The sequence below is a fragment of the Haemorhous mexicanus genome, chromosome 16 (genome assembly GCF_027477595.1).
Source record: "Haemorhous mexicanus isolate bHaeMex1 chromosome 16, bHaeMex1.pri, whole genome shotgun sequence".
Lineage (NCBI taxonomy): Eukaryota > Metazoa > Chordata > Aves > Passeriformes > Fringillidae > Haemorhous > Haemorhous mexicanus.
The window spans coordinates 16,937,742-16,957,971 of record NC_082356.1 but is presented as its reverse complement, the minus strand read 5'-3'; the positions used below and the strand labels follow the sequence as shown (position 1 = coordinate 16,957,971).

At 58.6% G+C, this 20,230-nt stretch overlaps 1 protein-coding gene across 9 annotated transcripts; it reads left to right on the top strand.

Moving 5' to 3' along the window:
• Window positions 1-364: 364 nt before the first annotated feature.
• On the top strand, window positions 365-15,757 carry LOC132334725 (scavenger receptor cysteine-rich domain-containing group B protein-like). 9 transcript variants are annotated; one of them, XM_059860819.1, is made up of 12 exons: window positions 365-459; window positions 2,405-2,419; window positions 3,727-3,780; window positions 3,922-3,954; window positions 4,346-4,672; window positions 5,931-5,998; window positions 6,035-6,094; window positions 6,373-6,480; window positions 7,184-7,379; window positions 8,181-8,495; window positions 11,732-11,875; window positions 15,610-15,757. In XM_059860819.1, the coding sequence occupies exons 1-12, from the start codon at window positions 405-407 to the stop codon at window positions 15,690-15,692; spliced, it is 1,458 nt and encodes a 485-aa protein (XP_059716802.1). In that variant the 5' UTR covers window positions 365-404; the 3' UTR covers window positions 15,693-15,757. The 9 variants fall into 9 exon arrangements, with proteins under 9 accessions (XP_059716802.1, XP_059716801.1, XP_059716799.1 ...); XM_059860818.1 differs by having other exon boundaries at window positions 4,346-4,687; XM_059860816.1 differs by having other exon boundaries at window positions 5,931-6,094.
• The last annotated feature ends 4,473 nt before the right edge of the window (window positions 15,758-20,230 follow it).

Genomic DNA, 20,230 nt, shown 5'->3' with positions numbered 1-20,230 from the left:
CTCCCCCGCCCCCCCGGGGTCACTGTGGGGGGAGGGAGGGGCGGGGCCAGCCGAGCGGGCGGGGTCAGCGGGGCAGAAGGGCGGAGCCACCCAGACAGGGGGGCGGGGTCACCTGAAGGAGGAGGGGCGGGGTCAACAGGGGGCGGGGTCAATTGGAGGGGTGGGGCGGGGTCAGAGGGGGAGGGGCGGGGTCACCTGGAGGGGGAGGGGCGAGGTCAAGGGGTGGGAGGGGGAGGAGGCATCACGTGGGTGAAAGAGGGCGGGGTCAAATGGGGAGGAGGAGGGGTCAGCTGTGGGGGGTGGGGCTACATGAGGAGGAGTCACCGGGGGGAGCGGAGGGGTCCCGGTGTGGGGGAGGGGTCCCGCTGTGGGGGAGGGGCGCTCTCCCGGCCTCACCTGCGGCCATGACGGCTCCAGGTGCGCTCACCTGGGGCATCCTGGGGCTGCTGCACCTGGGCGGTGAGTGACGTCATCGGGGGGGGGTTAGCCCAAAATTGGGGGGGGTTGATCCCCAAAAATTCGGGATTTTTATCCCAAAATTTGGGATTTTATCCCCCAAAATTGGGGAATTTTATCCCAAAATTGGGAAATTTTATCCCAAATAAATTCCGGATCTGGGGCCAAAAAAATCCTTTATTTTATCCCCAAAACTTTAGGGATTTTTATCCCAAATAAATTGGGAATTGTATCCCATCAAATTCAGGAATTTCATCCCAAATTTGGGAGATTTTCTCCCCCCAAAATTTCAGGAATTTGGGAGCGAAATTCGGGGATTTCCCGCCAAAATTCGGGGATTTTGGTCCCAAAAAAATTCAGAATTTGGGGCCAAAATTCAGGGATTTTATCCCCAAAAATTCAGGAATTTTCTCCCCAAAATTCCCTTTTTTTTTTACCCCCCTCATTCCCCTCCCCCCCCTTCCCAAATTCCGGGAATTTCCCGTTTCCCGCCCATTTTTTCCCGCCAGTTCCGCCCCTCCCCCGCCCTCGGGCCCCGATCGATTTTTTGGGGGCAAATTCCGCGATTTTGGGGCCCCCGCGCGACCTTCGGCCCCAATTCCCGGAATTCCCAAATTCCCAGAATTCCCCAATTCCCGGAATTCCCCTCCCCCTCCCCAGTTCCCCCTTTTTTCCCCCAAATTTTCCCGATTTTTTCCAATTTTCCTCAATTTTTCTCAAATTTTCCCCATTTTCCCCCAATTTTTCCCCAATTTTCCCCATTTCCCCCCAATTTTCCCCCAATTTTTCCCCAATTTTCCCCATTTTTCCCCATTTTTCCCAAGTTCCCCCAATTTTTTCCCATTTTCCCAATTTTCCGCATTTTTCTCCTCCTTTTCCCCATTTTCCCTCCATTTGTTCTCCATTTTTCCCAAATTTTCCCCCAATTTCCCCCAAATTTTCCCAAATTTTCTTCTCCTCTTTCGCCAATTTTCCCCCAATTTTCCCCCCAATTTTCCCAATTTTCCCCCAATTTTTCCCCATTTTCCTCAATTTCCCCCCAATTTTCCCCAATTTTCCCTCCATTTTTACCCATCTTCCCCATTTTTTCCCAATTTCCCCCCAATTTTTCCCAAATTTTCTTCGCTTCTTTCCCAATTTTCCCCCATTTTCCCCCCAATTTTCCTGATTCTCCCCAATTTTCTCCTCCTTTTCCCAATTTCCCCCAATTTTTTCCCAAATTTTCTTCTCCTCTTTCCCCAATTTTCCAACTTCCCCCCAATTTTCCCGATTTTCCCCCAATTTTCTCCTTTTCCCAATTTCCCCCAATTTTTTCCTCAGTTCCCCCCAATTTTCCTCCCTTTTTCCCCCAATTTTCCCCCAATTTTCCTCCCTTTCCCCCCCAATTTTCCCGATTTTCCCCATTTTTCTCATCCTTTCCCCCGATTTCCCCCCATTTTTCCCCATTTTTTCCCGATTTCCCACAATTTTTTCCCAAATTTTCTGCTCCTCTTTCCTCAATTTTCCCCCAAATTTTTCTCCAATTTTCCTCCCATTTTCCCCCCATTTTTTCCTCATTTTTCCCCCAATTTTTTCCCAAATTTTCCTCTCCTCTTTCCCCTTTTTTCCCCAATTTCCCCCCAATTTTCCCCATTTTTCTCCTCCTTTTCCCCATTTTCCCCAAATTTTCCCCCAAAATTTTCCCCAAATTTTTCCCCATTTTCCCCATTTTTTCCCAATTTTCCCCCAAATTTTTCTCCAATTTTCCTCCCTTTTTTCCCCAACTTTCCCCAATTTTTTCCCAAATTTTCTTCTCCTCTTCCCCCCAATTTTCCCCTTTTCCCTCCCTTTCTCCATTCTCAAATCCCCTCACCTGGGCTCACCTGTCCATGCTCACCTGGGCTAACCTGGGCTCACCTGTCCCTTTCCCCACCTCACCTGTCCCTCACCTGTCCTTTGTTTCCCACAGGTGTGCTGACTGCAGGTGAGTCTGACAGGTGAGCACAGGTGTGCACAGGTGAGCACAGGTGAGCACAGGTGAGTCTGTAAGGGTGAGCACAGGTGAGCATGGACAGGTGAGCATGGACAGGTGAGTCTGAAGAGGTGAGCACAGGTGAGCACAGGTGAGCCTGACAGGTGAGCACAGGTGAGTCTGTAAGGGTGAGCACAGGTGAGCCTGACAGGTGTGCACAGGTGAGTCTGACAGGCGAGCACAGTTGAGTCTGAACAGGTGATCACAGGTGAGCTGGGGCAGGTGAGCATGGACAGGTGAGTCTGAACAGGTGAGCACAGGTGAGCAGAGGTGAGCATGGGCAGGTGAGCATGGGCAGGTGAGTCTGAACAGGTGAGTCTGAACAGGTGAGCACAGGTGAGTCTGTAAGGGTGAGCACAGGTGAGTCTGTAAGGGTGAGCACAGGTGAGCATGGACAGGTGAGCATGGACAGGTGAGTCTGAACAGGTGAGCACAGGTGAGCACAGGTGAGTCTGAGCAGGTGAGCACAGGTATGGATGGGTGAGCACAGGTGAGCATGGGCAGGTGTGCACAGGCGAGTGCAGACAGGTGTTCTCAGGAATGGACAGGTGCGCAGGTGAGCATGGACAGGTGTGCACAGGTGTGCTCAGGTACGGACAGGTGAGAACGCGTGACCCGGGACAGGTGTGCTTAGGTGTGCACAGGTGAGTCCAGGTGAGAGCAGGTATGGACAGGTGAGCCATGGACAGGTGTGCTCAGGTATGGACAGGTGAGCCATGGACAGGTGTGCTCAGGTGTGCACAGGTGAGTCCAGGTGTGCTCAGGTATGGACAGGTGAGCCATGGACAGGTGTGCTCAGGTATGGACAGGTGAGCCATGGACAGGTGTGCACAGGTGTGCTCAGGTACGGACAGGTGAGAACACGTGACCCGGGACAGGTGTGCTCAGGTGTGCACAGGTGATTCCAGGTGAGAGCAGGTATGGACAGGTGAGCCATGGACAGGTGTGCTCAGGTATGGACAGGTGAGCGCAGGTGAGCAGGGACAGCCACAGCTGTGTGCAGGTAACACACCTGGGCACACCTGGGCACACCTGGGCACACCTGTGCATGCACACCTGTGGGGGGGCGGAGCTCAGCACCTGGACAGGCCCCATGGCCACACCTGCACAGGTGAGGCCCCAACACCTGCCCAGGTGCTGCATTAGCATCTGCTCAGGTGTCCCTCCTCCACCTGAGCCCCCCCCAGGTGCCCCCAGCCCCTCCCTCACCCCCCAGTCCCCGCCCAGGTGAGCTCACCTGTCCGTGTCCCGTGTTCCAGGTGTGCCCCCAGGTGAGGCCCTGCTGCTCTCAGGTGTCACCCCGGAACCCTCAGGTGAGTCCTTGGTGCCCAGGTGAGCCCAACTGAGTGCCCAGGTGAGCTCACCTGTCCCTGTGCTGTGGCCCAGGTGAGCCCGAGGTGCACCCGGCTGGGGCCGGCCCAGGTGAGCTCACCTGTCCCTGTTCTGTGTTCCAGGTGTGCCCCCAGGTGCGACCCCGGATCCCTCAGGTGAGAACCTGACACCCCCAGGTGAGCTCACCTGTCCCCATGGGTGCCCAGGTGAGCCCCTGGTGCCTCCAGGTGAGCCTGGCACACCCAGGTGAGCTCACCTGTTGCCATTGGGTGCCCAGGTGAGTCCCTGGAGTGCCCAGGTGAGCTCCTGGTGCGCAGGTGAGCCCAATTGGGTGCCCAGGTGAGCTCTTGGCATGACCAGGTGAGCTCACCTGCCCCCATTGGGTGCCCAGGTGATCCCCGCTGGGTGCCCAGGTGAGCTCACCTGTCCCCATTGAGCACCCAGGTGAGCCCCACTGGGTGCCCAGGTGAGCCCCGCTGGGTGCCCAGGTGAGCTCACCTGTCCCCTCTGAGCACTCACCTGCTCTCCCCGTCCCTCGGTGCCCAGGTGAGCCCCAGGAGGGCCAGGTGCGCCTGGCCGGGGGCCCGCACAGGTGCGCGGGGCGCGTCGAGGTGTTCCACGCGGGCAGGTGGGGCACGGTCTGCGACGACACCTGGGACCTGGCGGCCGCGCGGGTCACCTGCCGCCAGGTGCGCTGCGGCCCCGCCCTGGCGGCGCTGCCGGGCTCAGGTGAGTTCGGGCCAGGTGAGGGCCCCATCTGGCTCGATGACGTCACCTGCCGGGGGTCGGAGGTGGAGCTCGGGCGCTGCCCCGCCCGCACCTGGGGGGAGAACAACTGCCACCACGGGGAGGACGCAGGTGTGCGCTGCGCAGGTGAGATATGGACAGGTGAGATATGGACAGGTGTGCTCAGGTGTGCTCAGGTGTGTGCTGCGCAGGTGAGATATGGACAGGTGTGCTCAGGTGTGCTCAGGTGTGTGCTGCGCAGGTGAGATATGGACAGGTGTGCTCAGGTGTGCTCAGGTGTGCTCAGGTGTGCGCTGTGCAGGTGAGATATGGACAGGTGTGCTCAGGTGTGCTCAGGTGTGCTCAGGTGTGCGCTGTGCAGGTGAGATATGGACAGGTGTGCTCAGGTGTGCTCAGGTGTGCTCAGGTGTGCACTGTGCAGGTGAGATATGGACAGGTGAGAGTGGATAGGTGAGCTCAGGTGTGCTCAGGTGTGCACTGTGCAGGTGAGATATGGACAGGTGAGAGTGGATAGGTGAGCTCAGGTGTGCTCAGGTGTGCTCAGGTGTGCACTGCGCAGGTGAGATATGCACAGGTGTGCTCAGGTGTGCTCAGGTGTGCTCAGGTGTGCTCAGGTGTGCGCTGTGCAGGTGAGATATGGACAGGTGTGCTCAGGTGTGCTCAGGTGTGCTCAGGTGTGCACTGTGCAGGTGAGATATGGACAGGTGTGCTCAGGTGTGCTCAGGTGTGCACTGTGCAGGTGAGCAAGGACAGGTGGACTGGACAGGTGTTTGCAGGTGTGGACAGGTGTGCAGTGCACAGGTGAGCATGGACAGGTGTGCTCAGGTGTGCATTGCACAGGTGAGATGTGGACAGGAGAGAGTGGACAGGTGTGTTCAGGTGTGACTGGACAGGTGAGGCTGGACAGGTGTGCGTGCACAGGTGAACATGGACAAGTGTGTGCAGGTATGGACAGGTGTGCGCAGATGTGGGCTGTGCAGGTGAGACAGGGACAGGTGAGACTGGGCATGTGAGACTGGACAGGTGAGACATGAACAGGTGAGACTGGACAGGTGAGACTGGACAGGTGAGACAGGGACAGGTGAGATTGGGCAGGTTTGCACAGGTGTGTAGGCATGTGCTGCACAGGTGAGCATGAGCAGGTGTGCTCAGGTGTGCTCAGGTATGGACAGGTGTGCTCAGGTGTGCACAGGTGTGCTCAGGTGTGCTCAGGTATGGACAGGTGTGCTCAGGTGTGGACAGGTGTGATCAGGTGTGCTCAGGTATGGACAGGTGTGCTCAGGTGTGGACAGGTGTGATCAGGTGTGCTCAGGTATGGACAGGTGTGCTCAGGTGTGGACAGGTGTGCTCAGGTGTGCCACTCCCCTCTTCCCTCCCCCCCCAGGTGCTGATCCCCTGCTGCAGGTGAATGCACAGGTGCAGCCCCAGGTGAATGCACAGGTGCAGCCCCAGGTGAATGCACAGGTGCAGCCCCAGGTGCAGCCCCAGGTGCACTCACAGGTGGATGCCCAGGTGGAGCCTCAGGTGGGCGCCCGGGAGCTGTTGCAGGTAAGGCCCAGGTGTGCCCAGGTGTGCCCAGGTGTGCCCAGGTGTGCCTGCAGGTGCCCCCAGGTGCCCTTGGGTGGCCCAGGTGTGCCAGGTATACCCAGGTGCACCAGGTGTGCCAGGTGTGCCCAGGTGCCCTTGGGTGGCCCAGGTGTGCCAGGTATACCCAGGTGCACCAGGTGTGCCAGGTGTGCCAGGTGCGCCAGGTGTGCCAGGTGTGCCAGGTGTGCCAGGTGTGCCAGGTGTGCCAGGTGTGCCAGGTGCCCGCGCTGTGCCCGCAGGTGCGGTTGGTGAACGGCTCCTCCAGGTGCATGGGCAGGGTGGAGGTGCTGCACCTGCGCAGGTGGGGCTCGGTCTGCGATGACACCTGGGACATGGCGGACGCACAGGTGAGCCCGGGACACACCTGGGACAGGTGGGGACACACCTGGGGATGGGGACACACCTGGGACAGGTGGGGACACACCTGGGGAGGGGGACACACCTGGGACACTCCTGGGGAAACACCTGGGACATGGCAGAGGCACAGGTGAGCCCGGGACACACCTGGGACAGGTGGGGACACACCTGGGAATGGGGACACACCTGGGACACACCTGGGACATGGTGGATGCACAGGTGAGCCAGGACACACCTGGGGACACACCTGGGGATGGGGTCACACCTGGGACATGGCGGAGGCACAGGTGAGCCCGGGACACACCTGGGACAGGTGGGGACAGGTTGGGACACACCTGGGGATACCTGGGCACACCTGAGACATACCTGGGCATAGCCACAGACACACCTGGGCTTACCTGGGCTTACCTGGGCACACCTGGGCACACCTGGGACACACGTGGGGATTCCTGTGACACACCTGGGCACACCTGGGGCACACCTGGGACACACCTGGGCACACTTGAGACACCTGGGGATACCAGGGCACACCTGGGCACACCTGGGCACACCTGAGACATACCTGGGCATAGCCACAAACACACCTGGGCACACCTGGGGACACACGTGGGGATACCTGTGGCACATCTGGGCACACCTGGGCACACCTGGGCACACCTGTCCCCCTCCTTCACCTGTCCCCTCCCCCCCAAGGTGATCTGCCGCTCCCTGGGCTGCGGCTCCGCCCTGGCCGCACCTGGCCACGCCTACTTCGGGCAGGGGGCGGGGCCGATCTGGCTGGACGGGACGCACTGCACAGGTGAGGAGCTCACCTTGGCCAGGTGCGCCCTGCACACCTGGGGAGAGCACAACTGCGGGCACGGTGAGGACGCCGGGGCCGTCTGCTCAGGTGAGCAGGGATAGGGGGGACAGGTGGGACAGGTGAGGGGACGGGTGGGGCTCAGGTGAGGCCAGGTGTGCTCAGGTGAGAACAGTGGGGACAGGTGAGGCTCAGGCGAGCACGGGGACAGGTGAGGGGATGGGTGGGGACAGGTGAGCTCAGGTGGGCTCAGGTGAGCACCAGTGAGGCACAGGTGGGTTCAGGTGGGTTCAGGGGAGCTCAGTGGGGACAGGTGTGCTCAGGTGAGCTCAGGGGGGCAGCTAGGGACAGGTGGGACAGGTGGGGGGACAGGTGAGGGTTTAGATGAGCACGGGGTGGGGACAAGTGAGGGCCAGATGAGGGGACAGGTGAGAACAGGTGAGAACAGGTGAGGGTCATGTGGGGTCAGATGGGATCAGGTGTGTTCAGGTAACACAGGTGAGCTCAGGTGTTCTCAGTTAACACAGGTGAGGCTCAGGTGAGCATTGAGGCCTCAGGTGAGCTCAGGTGCCCCCAGGTGAGCCATGGGGCGCTCAGGTGTGCCCAGGTGTGCTCAGGTAACATAGATGGGGTGAGGTGCCCAGGTGTGCACAGGTGTGCTCAGGTGTGTTCAGATGAGCTCAGGTGGGTTCAGGTGCCCCCAGGTGAGCTCAGGTTCCCCCAGGTGAGTTTAGGTGTGCTCAGGTGTGTTCAGGTGAGCTCAGGTGTGCTCAGGTGGGTTCAGAGGAGCTCAGGTGTGCTCAGGTGAGCTCAGGTGAGCTCTGGTGTGTTCAGGTGAGCTCAGGTGGGTTCAGGTGCCCCGGCCGTGCCTGACCCCGCCCCCTCCCGCAGGTGCGGATCCCCCCCAGGTGCGGCTGCGGGGCGGGGCCGGGCCCTGCGCGGGGCAGGTGCAGGTGCTGCTGAACCGCACCTGGCTGCAGGTGTGCGGCCTCACCTGGGGGCTGCCCGAGGCGCAGGTGCTGTGCCGGCAGCTGGGCTGCGGCCCCGCCCTCAGCGCACCTGTGGGGCCGCACCTGCCGGGCCAGCCTTACCTGGCCGAGCTCACCTGCCGGGGCTCCGAGGAGCTGCTGCTCGAGTGCCGCCAGCTCCGCCCAGGTACCTGCGCCTCAGGTGTGGCCGCCGCCGTGGCCTGCGCCGAGCCGCCAGGTGAGACAGGCACCTGTGAACAGGTGGGGCAGGTGGGCTCACCTGTCCTCACCTCTGCCCCCGTCCCTCACCTGTCCATCCTCACCTGTCCCACCCCTCTCACCTGTCCCCTCACCTTCCCCCCCCATCCCTCACCTGTATCTCATCTGTCTCTCACCTGTGTCCCACCTGTCCCACCCCTCTCACCTGTCCCCTCACCTGGTCTGTCCCTCACCTGTCTGTGTCTCACCTGTCTCTCATCTGTCCTGCTGTGTCTCACCTGTGTCTCTCTCACCTGTCTCTCACTCGTCTCACCTGTTACTCACTCACCTGAGTCTCACCTGTCCATCTCTCACTTCTCTCACCTGTCCCACCTGTCTCTCATCGGAGTCTCACCTGTGTCTCTCTCACCTGTCCCACGTGTGTCCCACCTGTCTCACCTGTCTGTCTCTCACCTGTCCCACCTGTCCCACCTGTATCTCACCTGTGTCTCTTGCTCACCTATCACACCTGTGTCTCACCTGTGTCACTTGTCTCTCTCACCTGTCCCACCTGTCTCACGTGTGTCTCACCTGTCCATGTCTCACCTGTCCCACCTGTGTCTGTCCTCTCACCTGTCCATGTCTCACCTGTATCTCACCTGTCTCACCATCTGTCTCTCACCTGTGTCTGTCCCACCTGTCCATGTCTCACCTGTCCCACCTGTGTCTCACCTGTGTCCCACCTGTATCTCACCTGTCCCACCTGTGTCTGTCCCACCTGTCCATGTCTCACCTGTCCCACCTGTGTCTCACCTGTCCCACCTGTGTCTGTCCCACCTGTCCATATCTCACCTGTCTCACCTGTCTCTCACCTGTTTCTTTCTCTCACCTGTCTCACCTGTCCATGTCTCACCTGTGTCTCACCTGTCTGTATCTTATCTGTCTCACCTCTGTCCCTTACCCATCCCTCACCTGTGTCTCTCTCACCTCTCACATGTCTCTCACCTGTCTCACCTGTATCTTGTCTCTCTCACCTGTCCCTCACCTGTCTCTCTCTTTCTCTCACCTGTCTCTCACCTGTCTCTCACCTGTCTCTCACCTGTCTCACCTGTCTCTCTCTCTCTCACCTGTCTCACCTGTCTCTCACCTGTCTCACCTGTCTAACCTGTCTCTCACCTGTCTCTCACCTGTCTCACCTGTCTCACCTGTCTAACCTGTCTCTCACCTGTCTCTCACCTGTCTCTCTCTCTCTCACCTGTCTCACCTGTCTCTCTCTCTCTCTCACCTGTCCCATCTGTCCCACCTGTCTCTCACCTGTCTCACCTGTCCCACCTGTCTCTCACCTGTCCCTCACCTGTCTCACCTGTCCCACCTGTCTCTCACCTGTCTCACCTGTCTCTCACCTGTCTCACCTGTCCCACCTGTCTCACCTGTCCCACCCGTCCCTCACCTGTCCCACCTGTCCCACCTGTATCCCACCTGTCCCACCTGTCTCTCACCTGTCTCTCTCTCTCTCACCTGTCTCCCACCTGTCCCACCCGTATCTCACCTGTCTCACCTCTCTCTCTCACCTGTCTCTCACCTGTCCCACCTGTCCCACCTGTCCCACCTGTATCTCACCTGTCTCTCACCTGTCTCTCTCTCTCACCTGTCCCACCTGTCTCTCACCTGTCCCACCTGTCCCACCTGTCCCACCTGTCCCACCTGTATCTCACCTGTGTCTCTTGCTCACCTATCACACCTGTGTCTCACCTGTGTCACTTGTCTCTCTCACCTGTCCCACCTGTCTCACCTGTGTCCCACCTGTATCTCACCTGTCCCACCTGTGTCTGTCCTCTCACCTGTCCATGTCTCACCTGTATCTCACCTGTCTCACCGTCTGTCTCTCACCTGTGTCTGTCCCACCTGTCCATGTCTCACCTGTCCCACCTGTGTCTCACCTGTGTCCCACCTGTATCTCACCTGTCCCACCTGTATCTCACCTGTCCCACCTGTGTCTGTCCCACCTGTCCATGTCTCACCTGTCCCACCTGTCTCTCACCTGTTTCTCTCTCTCACCTGTCTCACCTGTCCATGTCTCACCTGTGTCTCACCTGTCTGTATCTTACCTGTCTCACCTCTGTCCCTTACCTGTCCCTCACCTGTGTCTCTCTCACCTCTCACCTGTCTCTCACCTGTCTCACCTGTATCTTGTCTCTCTCACCTGTCCCTCACCTGTCTCTCTCTTTCTCTCACCTGTCTCTCACCTGTCCCTCACCTGTCCCACCTGTCCCTCACCTGTCCCACCTGTCTCTCACCTGTCTCTCTCTCTCTCACCTGTCTCACCTGTCTCACCTGTCTCTCACCTGTCTCTCACCTGTCTCACCTGTATCTTGTCTCTCTCACCTGTCCCTCACCTGTCTCTCTCTTTCTCTCACCTGTCTCTCACCTGTCCCTCACCTGTCCCACCTGTCCCTCACCTGTCCCACCTGTCTCTCACCTGTCTCTCTCTCTCTCACCTGTCTCACCTGTCTCACCTGTCTCTCACCTGTCTCTCACCTGTCTCACCTGTCTCTCACCTGTCTCTCACCTGTCTCACCTGTCTCTCACCTGTCCCACCTGTCTCTCACCTGTCTCTCTCTCTCTCTCACCTGTCTCTCACCTGTCTCACCTGTCTCTCACCTGTCTCTCTAACCTGTCCCACCTGTCCCACCTGTCCCACCTCTCCCACCTGTCTCACCTGTCTCTCACCTGTCCCACCTGTATCTCACCTGTCTCTCTCTCTCACCTGTCTCACCTGTCTCTCACCTGTCTCTCTCACCTGTCCCACCTGTCCCACCTGTCCCACCTGTCCCACCTGTCTCACCCGTCTCTCACCTGTCCCACCTGTATCTCACCTGTCTCTCTCTCTCTCACCTGTCTCTCTCTCTCTCACCTGTCCCATCTGTCCCACCTGTCCCTCACCTGTCCCACCTGTCTCTCACCTGTCTCACCTGTATCTCACCTGTATCTCACCTGTCTCACCTGTCCCACCTGTCCCACCCGTATCTCACCTGTCCCACCTGTCCCACCTGTCCCACCCGTATCTCACCTGTCTCACCTCTCTCTCTCACCTGTCCCACCTGTCCCACCTGTCCCACCTGTCCCACCTGTATCTCACCTGTCTCTCACCTGTATCTCACCTGTCTCTCTCTCTCACCTGTCTCTCACCTGTCCCACCTGTCCCACCTGTCCCACCTGTCCCACCTGTATCTCACCTGTCTCTCACCTGTCTCTCTCTCTCTCTCACCTGTCCAGCCCCGCCCGACTCCTGCTCGCTGCTGGGGGCGCTGCTGGGGGTGGGGGCGGGGCTCTGCGGGGCCCTGCTGGGCCTTTACCTGTGCGCCAGGTGCGCCAGGTGGGCCCGGGGCGCCCCCCCCCGCTGGGGCCGGCCACGCCCAGGTACGGCTCAGGTGACCCCAAAATCCCCAAATCCCCCCCAAAAACCCCTCAGGTGACCCCAAAATGCCCCAAATCCACCCCAAAAATGGCTCAGGTGACCCCAAAAATCCTAAACCCCCAAAATTCCCCCAAACCCGCCCAGGAGACCCCAAAAATCCCAAAATCCACCCCAAAACCGCCCAGGTGACCCCAAAAACCCCAAAACCCCCAAAATTCCCCCAAAACCGCCCAGGTGACCCCAAAAACCCCAAAATCCCCAAAATTCCCCCAAAATGGCTCGGGTGACCCCAAAATCCCCAAAATGCCCCAAATCCACCCCAAAAATGGCTCCAGTGACCCCAAAAATCCCAAAACCCCCAAAATCCCCCCAAAACCCCCTCAGGTGACCCCAAAACTGCCCAGGTGGCCCCAAAAACCCCAAAATCCCCCAAATTTCTCCCAAAACTCCTCAGGTGACCCCAAAATCCCTCCAAAAACGGCTCGGGGGACCCCAAAATCCCCAAAATTCACCCCAAAATTCACCCGAAAAACCCCAAAATCTCCCCCAAATCCCTCAGGTGATCCCTCAGGTGACCCCAAAAAACCCAAAATCCTCAAAAATCCCCCCAAAAACCACTCAGGGGACCCCAAAATTCCCCCCCAAACGGCTCAGGTGACCCCAAAATCCCCAAATCCACCCCAAAAATGGCTCAGGTGATCCCAAAACCCCCAAAATCCCCCCAAAACCCCCTCAGGTGATCCCTCAGGTGACCCCAAAACCGCCCAGATGACCCAAAAACCCCAAAATCCCCAAAATTTCTCCCAAAACTCCTCAGGTGACCCCAAAATCCCCCCCAAAAACGGCTCGGGTGACCCCAAAAACCCCAAAATTCACCCCAAAACCCCCAAAATCTCCCCTAAATCCCTCAGGTGATCCCTCAGGTGACCCCAAAATCCCCCAAATTTCTCCCAAAACTCCTCAGGTGACCCCAAAATCCCCCCAAAAACGGCTCGGGCGACCCCAAAAACCCCAAAATTCACCCCAAAATTCACCCCAAAAACCCCAAAATCTCCCCCAAACCTCTCAGGTGATCCCTCAGGTGACCCCAAAATCCCAAAAATCAAAAAAAATCCCCCCAAAAACCACTCAGGGGACCCCAAAATTCCCCCCAAAACGGCTCAGGTGACCCCAAAATCCCCCAAATCCACCCCAAAACGTCTCAGGTGACCCCAAAAATCCCAAAATCTTCCCCAAAAATGGCTCCGGTGACCCCAAAAATCCCCAAAACTCCCAAAATCTCCCCAAAACCCCCTCAGGTGATCCCTCAGGTGACCCCAAAACCGCCCAGGTGACCCCAAAAACCCCAAAATCCCCCAAAATTTCTCCCAAAACTCCTCAGGTGACCCCAAAATCCCCCCCAAAACGGCTCGTGGGACCCCAAAATCCCCAAAATTCACCCCAAAATTCACCCCAAAAACCCCCAAATCCCCCAAACCCCTCAGGTGATCCCTCAGGTGACCCCAAAAAACCCAAAATCCTCAAAAATCCCCCAAAAATCACTCAGGGGACCCCAAACTCCACCCCAAAATGGCTCCGGTGACCCCAAAATCCCCCAAATCCACCCCAAAACGGCTCAGGTGACCCCAAAAATCCCAAAATCTTCCCCAAAAATGGCTCGGGTGACCCCAAAAATCCCCAAATCCCCCCAAATCCCCCCAAATTCCCCTAAAAACCCCTCGGGGACCCCAAAATCCCCCCCAAAACGGCTCGGGGGACCCCAAAACTCCCAAAATTCACCCCAAAAACGACTCAAGGGACCCCAAAACCCCAAAGCCCCCCCAGGACCCCCCAAAATCCCTCCCGAGACCCCCCCCCAAAATCCCCCAAATTCCCCCCAGGACCCCCCAAAATCCCCAAAGACCCCCCAGGACACCCCAAATTTCCCAAAATCCCCCCGAGACCCCCCCCAAAATCCCCCAAATTCCCCAAGCCCCCCCCCCCAAATCCCCCAAATCCCTCCCGAGACCCCCCCAAAATTCCCCAAATTCCCCCCAGGACCCCCCAAATTTCCCCAGCCCCCCCAAATTCCCCCAAATTCCCCCGAGGGTCCTGGGGGGGTCCTGAAGGATTTTGGGGGGGGGGTCGTGTGGAATTTGGGGTGGATTTGGGGGGTCCCAGGGGATTTTGGGGGGTTTTGGGGGGTCCTAGGGGGGTCCTGGGGGGGTCTTGGGGTGGGTTTTGGGGGGTTTGGGGAATTTGGGGTGGATTTGGAGGGTCCAGGGGATTTTGGGGGGATTTGGGGGGTCCTGGGGAGGATTTGGGGGTCCCTGGGGGGTCCTGAGGGGTTTTGGGGGGTCCTGGGGGGGGGATCTTGGGAAATTTTGGGGGGAATTTGGGGGTCCCGGGGTGGATTTTGGGGGATTTGGGGAATTTGGTGGATTTTGGGGGGGTCTCAGGGGATTTTGGGGGGATTTGGGGAATTTGGGGGGGATTTGGGGAATTTCGGGGGGTCCTGGGTGGGTTTTGGGGGGATTCTGGTGGAATTTGGGGGGGGGTCCTTGGAGATTTTGGGGGTCCCTGAGGGGTTTTGGGATCATTTTGGGGTGGATTTGGGGGGTCCTGGGGAATTTGGGGGGTCCTGGGGGGGTCCCGAGGGGATTTTGGGATGGATTTGGGGAATTTGGGGATTCCGGGGAGGTTTTGGGGGTCCCGGGGGGATTTTGGGGTGGATTTGGGGAATTTGGGGGTTCCAGGGACGACTTGGGGGTCCCGGGGGGATTTTGGGGGTCCCTGGGGGGTCCCCGCGAGGTTTTGGGGGTCCCTGGGGGGGTCCCGGGGGGGATTTTGGGGATGGATTTGGGGAATTTGGGGGGTCCCGGGGGGATTTTGAGGGGGGTCTTGGGGGGGATTTGGGGGTCCCTGAGGGGTTTTGGGGGAATTTGGGGGATTTGGGGATTTTGGGGGGTCCCGGGAGGGTTTGGGGGTCCCTGGGGGGGTCCCGGGGAGGTTTTGGGAGTCCCTGGGGGGGTCCCGGGGAGGTTTTGGGGGTCCCTGAGGGATTTTGGGGTGGATTTGGGGAATTTGGTGGTCCCGGGGAGGTTTTTGGGGGATTGGGGGATTTTGGGGGGTCCCTGGGGGGTCCTGGGATGAAATTTTGGGGTGGATTTGGGGATTTTGGGGGTCCCGGGGGATTTGGGGGGTCCTGGGGAGGTTTTGGGGTGGATTTGGGGAATTTTGGGGTCCTGGGGAAGTTTTGGGGGTCGCGAGGAGGTTTTGGGGGGAATTTGTGGATTTTGGGGAATTTTGGGGGTCCCAGGGAGGTTTTGGGGGTCCCTGGGGGATTTGGGGGGGGTCTCAGGGGGGATTTTGGAAATTTGGGAGTCCTTGGAGGGGTCCTGGGGAATTTGGGGAATTTTGGGGGTCCCGGGGAGGTTTTGGGGGGATTTTGGGATTTTGGGGAATTTGGGGATTTTGGGGGTCCCGGGGAGGTTTTGGGGTCCCTGGGGGGGTCCCGGGGAGGTTTTGGGGGTCCCGAGGGGGTCCCGAGGGGATTTTGGGGTGGATTTGGGGATTTTGGGGGTCCCGGGGAGGTTTTGGGGGTCCCTGGGGGGTCCCGGGGAGGTTTTGGGGGTCCCTGGGGGGTCCCGAGGGGATTTTGGGGTGGATTTGGGGGTTTTGGGGATTTTGGGGGTCCCGGGGAGGTTTTGGGGTTCCCCCCCCCCAAATCCCCCCTGAGGCCGCCCCTCCCCCCCAGGGGAGCCCCTGCTGCCCCCGGAGCCCCCGGAAGGGCCGGGAACAGCCGGAGAGACCAGTACGGACCAGTATGGACCAGTATAGACCAGTACGGACCAGTACGGACCAGTATAGACCAGTAAAAACTCAATAAAACCAGTATAAACCAGTATGGACCAGTACGGACCAGTACGGACCAGTATAGACCAGTACGGACCAGTACGGACCAGTATAGACCAGTATGGACCAGTATAGACCAGTATGGACCAGTACAAACCAGTACGGACCAGTATGGACCAGTATGAACCAGTAAAAACTCAATAAAACCAGTATAAAACAGTATGGACCAGTATGGCCCAATATGGACCAGTATAGACCAGTACGGACCAGTACGGACCAGTACAAACCAGTACGGACCAGTATGGACCAGTCTGGACCAGTATGGACCAGTAAAAACTCAATAAAACCAGTATAAAACAGTACGGACCAGTACGGACCAGTATAAATCACTATAAACCAGTATGGACCAGTATGGACCAGTATGGATGAGTATGGACCAGTATAGACCAGTACGGACCAGTACAGACCAGTACAAACCACTACAAACCAGCACGGACCAGTACCGGCCAGTATGAACCAGTAAAAACTCAATAAAACCAGTATAAACCAGTATAGACCAGTACGGACCAGTATAGACCAGTACGGAACAGTACAAACCAGTACAAACCAGTACGGACCAGTATGAACCAGTAAAAACTCAATAAAACCAGTATAAAACAGTCTGGACCATTATGGACCAGTATGGACCAGTATGGACCAGTATAAACCAGTACGGACCAGTACAGACCAGTATAGATCAGTATAGACCAGTACAAACCAGCACAGAGCAGTATGAACCAGTAAAAACTCAATAAAACCAGTATAAAACAGTATGGACCAGTACAGACCAGTACAGAGCAGTATAGACCAGTACAAACCAGTATAAACCAGTATAGACCAGCACAGACCAGTCAGGACCAGTATGAACCAGTAAAAACTCAATAAAACCAGTATAAACCAGTATGGACCAGTACGGCCCAGTATGGACCAGCACAAACCAGTATGAACCAGTAAAAACTCAATAAAAGCAGTACAAACCAGTATACACCAGTACGGACCAGTGTGAACCAGCACAGACCAGTAAAAACTCAATAAAACCAGTATAAACCAGTATGGACCAGTATGCACCAGTACAAACCAGTAAAAACTCGATAAAAACCAATAAAACCCAGTACAGACCAATATAAACCAGTACAGACCAGTACAAACCAGTATGGACCAGTATAGACCAGTAAAAACTCAATAAAACCCAGTAAAAACCAGTAGGGACCAGTATAAACCAGTATGGACCAGTACGGACCAGTACGGACCAGTATGGACCAGTATGAACCAGTAAAAACTCAATAAAACCAGTATAAACCAGTATGGACCAGTACGGACCAGTACAAACCAGTACGGACCAGTATAAACCAGTATGGACCAGTATAGACCAGTAAAAACTCAATAAAACCCAGTAAAAACCAGTAGGGACCAGTATGAACCAGTATGGACTGGTATAAACCAGTATAAACCAGTACGGACCAGTATAAACCAGTATAGACCAGCATGGACCAGTGCAGACCAGTACAAACCAGTATGAACCAGCATGGACCGGTATAAACCAGTATAAACCAGTATAAACCAGTATGGACCGGTAAAAACTCAATAAAACCAGTACAAACCAGTATAAACCAGTACAGACCATTATAAACCAGTACAGACCAGTACAGACCAGTATGGACCAGTACAGACCAGTACAAACCAGTATAACCAGTACAAACCAGTATAACCAGTATAAACCAGTACAGACCAGTATGGACCAGTACGAACCAGTATAAACTCAATAAAACCAGTATAAACCAGTATGGACCAGTATAACCAGTATAGACCAGTACGGACGACCACCGTGACGTCACACCCTGCACCGTGACGTCACATTCACCGCAGTGACGTCACCGCTGGTGCCCTGTCCTGCCCCCACCACAGCTGGCACCGTGACCTCACAGGTGACATCACAGGTGACACCGCAGGTGACATCGCAGGTGACATCACAGGTGACACCAGATACCTGTGCCACCGTGTCCCCTCAGGTGGAGGTGCCACCCAAATTCAGGTGACACCCGTGTCCCCTCAGGTGCCACCCAGATACCTGTGCCACCTGTGTCCCCTCGGGTGAAGGTGTCACCCAGATACCTGTGCCACCCTTGTCCCCTCAGGTGCCACCCAAATTCAGGTGACACCTGTGTCCCCTCAGGTGCCACCCAGATACCTGTGCCACCTCTGTCCCCTCAGGTGCCACCCAGATACCTGTGCCACCTGTGTCCCCTCAGGTGAAGGTGTCACCCAGATACCTGTGCCACCCGTGTCCTCTCAGGTGAAGGTGTCACCCAAATTCAGGTGACACATGTGTCCCCTCAGGTGGGGTCTGTGCCACCTGTGTCCCCTCAGGTGCCAGCCAAATTCAGGTGACACCTGTGTCCCCTCAGGTGAGGGTGCCACCTTGATTCCCTGTGCCACCCGTGTCCCCTCAGGCGCCACCAGATACCTGTGCCACTTGTGTCCCCTCAGGTGCCACCAGATACCTGTGACACCTGTGTCCCCTCAGGTGAGGGTGCCACCCAGATACCTGTGCCACCCTTGTCCCCTCAGGTGCCACCCAAAATTCAGGTGACACCTGTGTCCCCTCAGGTGGGGTCTGTGCCACCCGTGTCCCCTCAGGTGCCAGCCAAATTCAGGTGACACCTGTGTCCCCTCAGGTGAGGGTGCCACCTTGATTCCCTCTGCCACCCGTGTCCCCTCAGGTGCCACCCAGATACCTGTGCCACCTGTGTCCCCTCAGGTGCCACCAGATACCTGTGACACCTGTGTCCCCTCAGGTGAGGGTGCCACCCAGATACCTGTGACACCCGTGTCCCCTCAGGTGAGGGTGACACCCAGATACCTGTGACACCTCTGTCCCCTCAGGTGCCACCCAGATACCTGTGCCACCCGTGTCCCCTCAGGTGAAGGTGTCACCCAAATTCAGGTGACGCCTGTGTCCCCTCAGGTGGGGTCTGTGCCACCTGTGTCCCCTCAGGTGCCAGCCAAATTCAGGTGACACCTGTGCCCCCTCAGGTGAGGGTGCCACCTTGATTCCCTGTGCCACCCCTGTCCCCTCAGGTGCCACCCACATACCTGTGACACCTCTGTCCCCTCAGGTGCCACCCAGATACCTGTGCCGCCTGTGTCCCCTCAGGTGGAGGTGTCACCCAAATTCAGGTGACACCTGTGTCCCCTCAGGTGCCACCCACATACCTGTGCCACCTGTGTCCCCTCAGGTGAAGGTGTCACCCAAATTCAGGTGACACCTGTGTCCCCTCAGGTGCCACCCACATACCTGTGCCACCTGTGTCCCCTCGGGCGGGGGCGGCGGTGACACCGGAGCGGAAGGGAGCCCGGGGGGGGGGGGGATGGGCGGGGCCTGTCCCCTCCCCGAGGGGACACCCGGGGGGAGGGGCGCGGTGCCACTCGCGGTGCCACTGCCGGTGTCACTCGCGGTGTCACTGCCGGTGCCACTCCCGGTGTCGCACGGCCGGGGCTCAGCAGCGACAGGTGAGGGACAGGTGAGGGACACCGGGGGCGGGGGGGGCTTTCCCGGGGTGGGCAGGGGGCACCAACCCCCCCAGGGTGGGCAGGGGGCACAAACCCCCCCAAGGTGGGTCCCCAAACCCCCCAGGGTGGGCAGGGGGCACAACCCCCCCCCAGGATGGGATCCCGGGGACCCCCGACCCTTCCCCCCCCCCCAGAACGGGACCCGGAGCTGTTTGGGGGGGAGGGGTCGGGGGTCCCATCCCGGGGCTGCTGCGGATTTTGGGGAGGGGTCTCTGCTGCTCCAGAGCCCCCCCGGTGTGAGCCATGATGGACACGGGGGACAGCGGGGGACAGCGGAGCCCCCCCCCGGCTGGCACAGGTGAGGGGGGACCCCCGGGGACCCCCAGGTGAGGGAGGGACCCCCAGGTGGGGGGAGGGACCCCCGGGGACCCCCAGGTGAGGGGAGGGACCCCCAAATCAATGAGGGGACCCCCAGGTGGGGGGAGGGACCCCCGGGGACCCCCAGGTGGGGGGAGGGGAGGGCGCGGGGGGGTTTTGGGGGGCCTCAGGTGTCGCTGGGGACCCCCCCAAGCCCCGGCGGGGTCCCGGGGGTGGGGGAGGGGAGGGGTCCCGGCATTCGGGGGCTCCCAGCCCCGCCCCCCCCCCCTTTGGCTCGGGACCCCCGGCGCCCCCTCGGCGGCCCCCGGCTGGAATTGGGACACGGGGCGGGGACAGCGACAGCGACAGGGACGGGGACACGGGGGGGGGACAGCGGGGACAGCGAGAGAGACACGGGGAGGGGACAGCGGGGAGGGGACAGCGACAGCGAGAGGGACACGGGGAGGGGACAGCGGGGACAGCGACAGCGACAGAGACGCGGGGGGGACGGGACAGCGAGAGGGACACGGTGAGGGGACAGGGACAGCGACAGGGACAGTGGGGAGGGGACAGGGACAGGGACAGGGACACGGGAGGAGACAGCGACAGGGACAGGG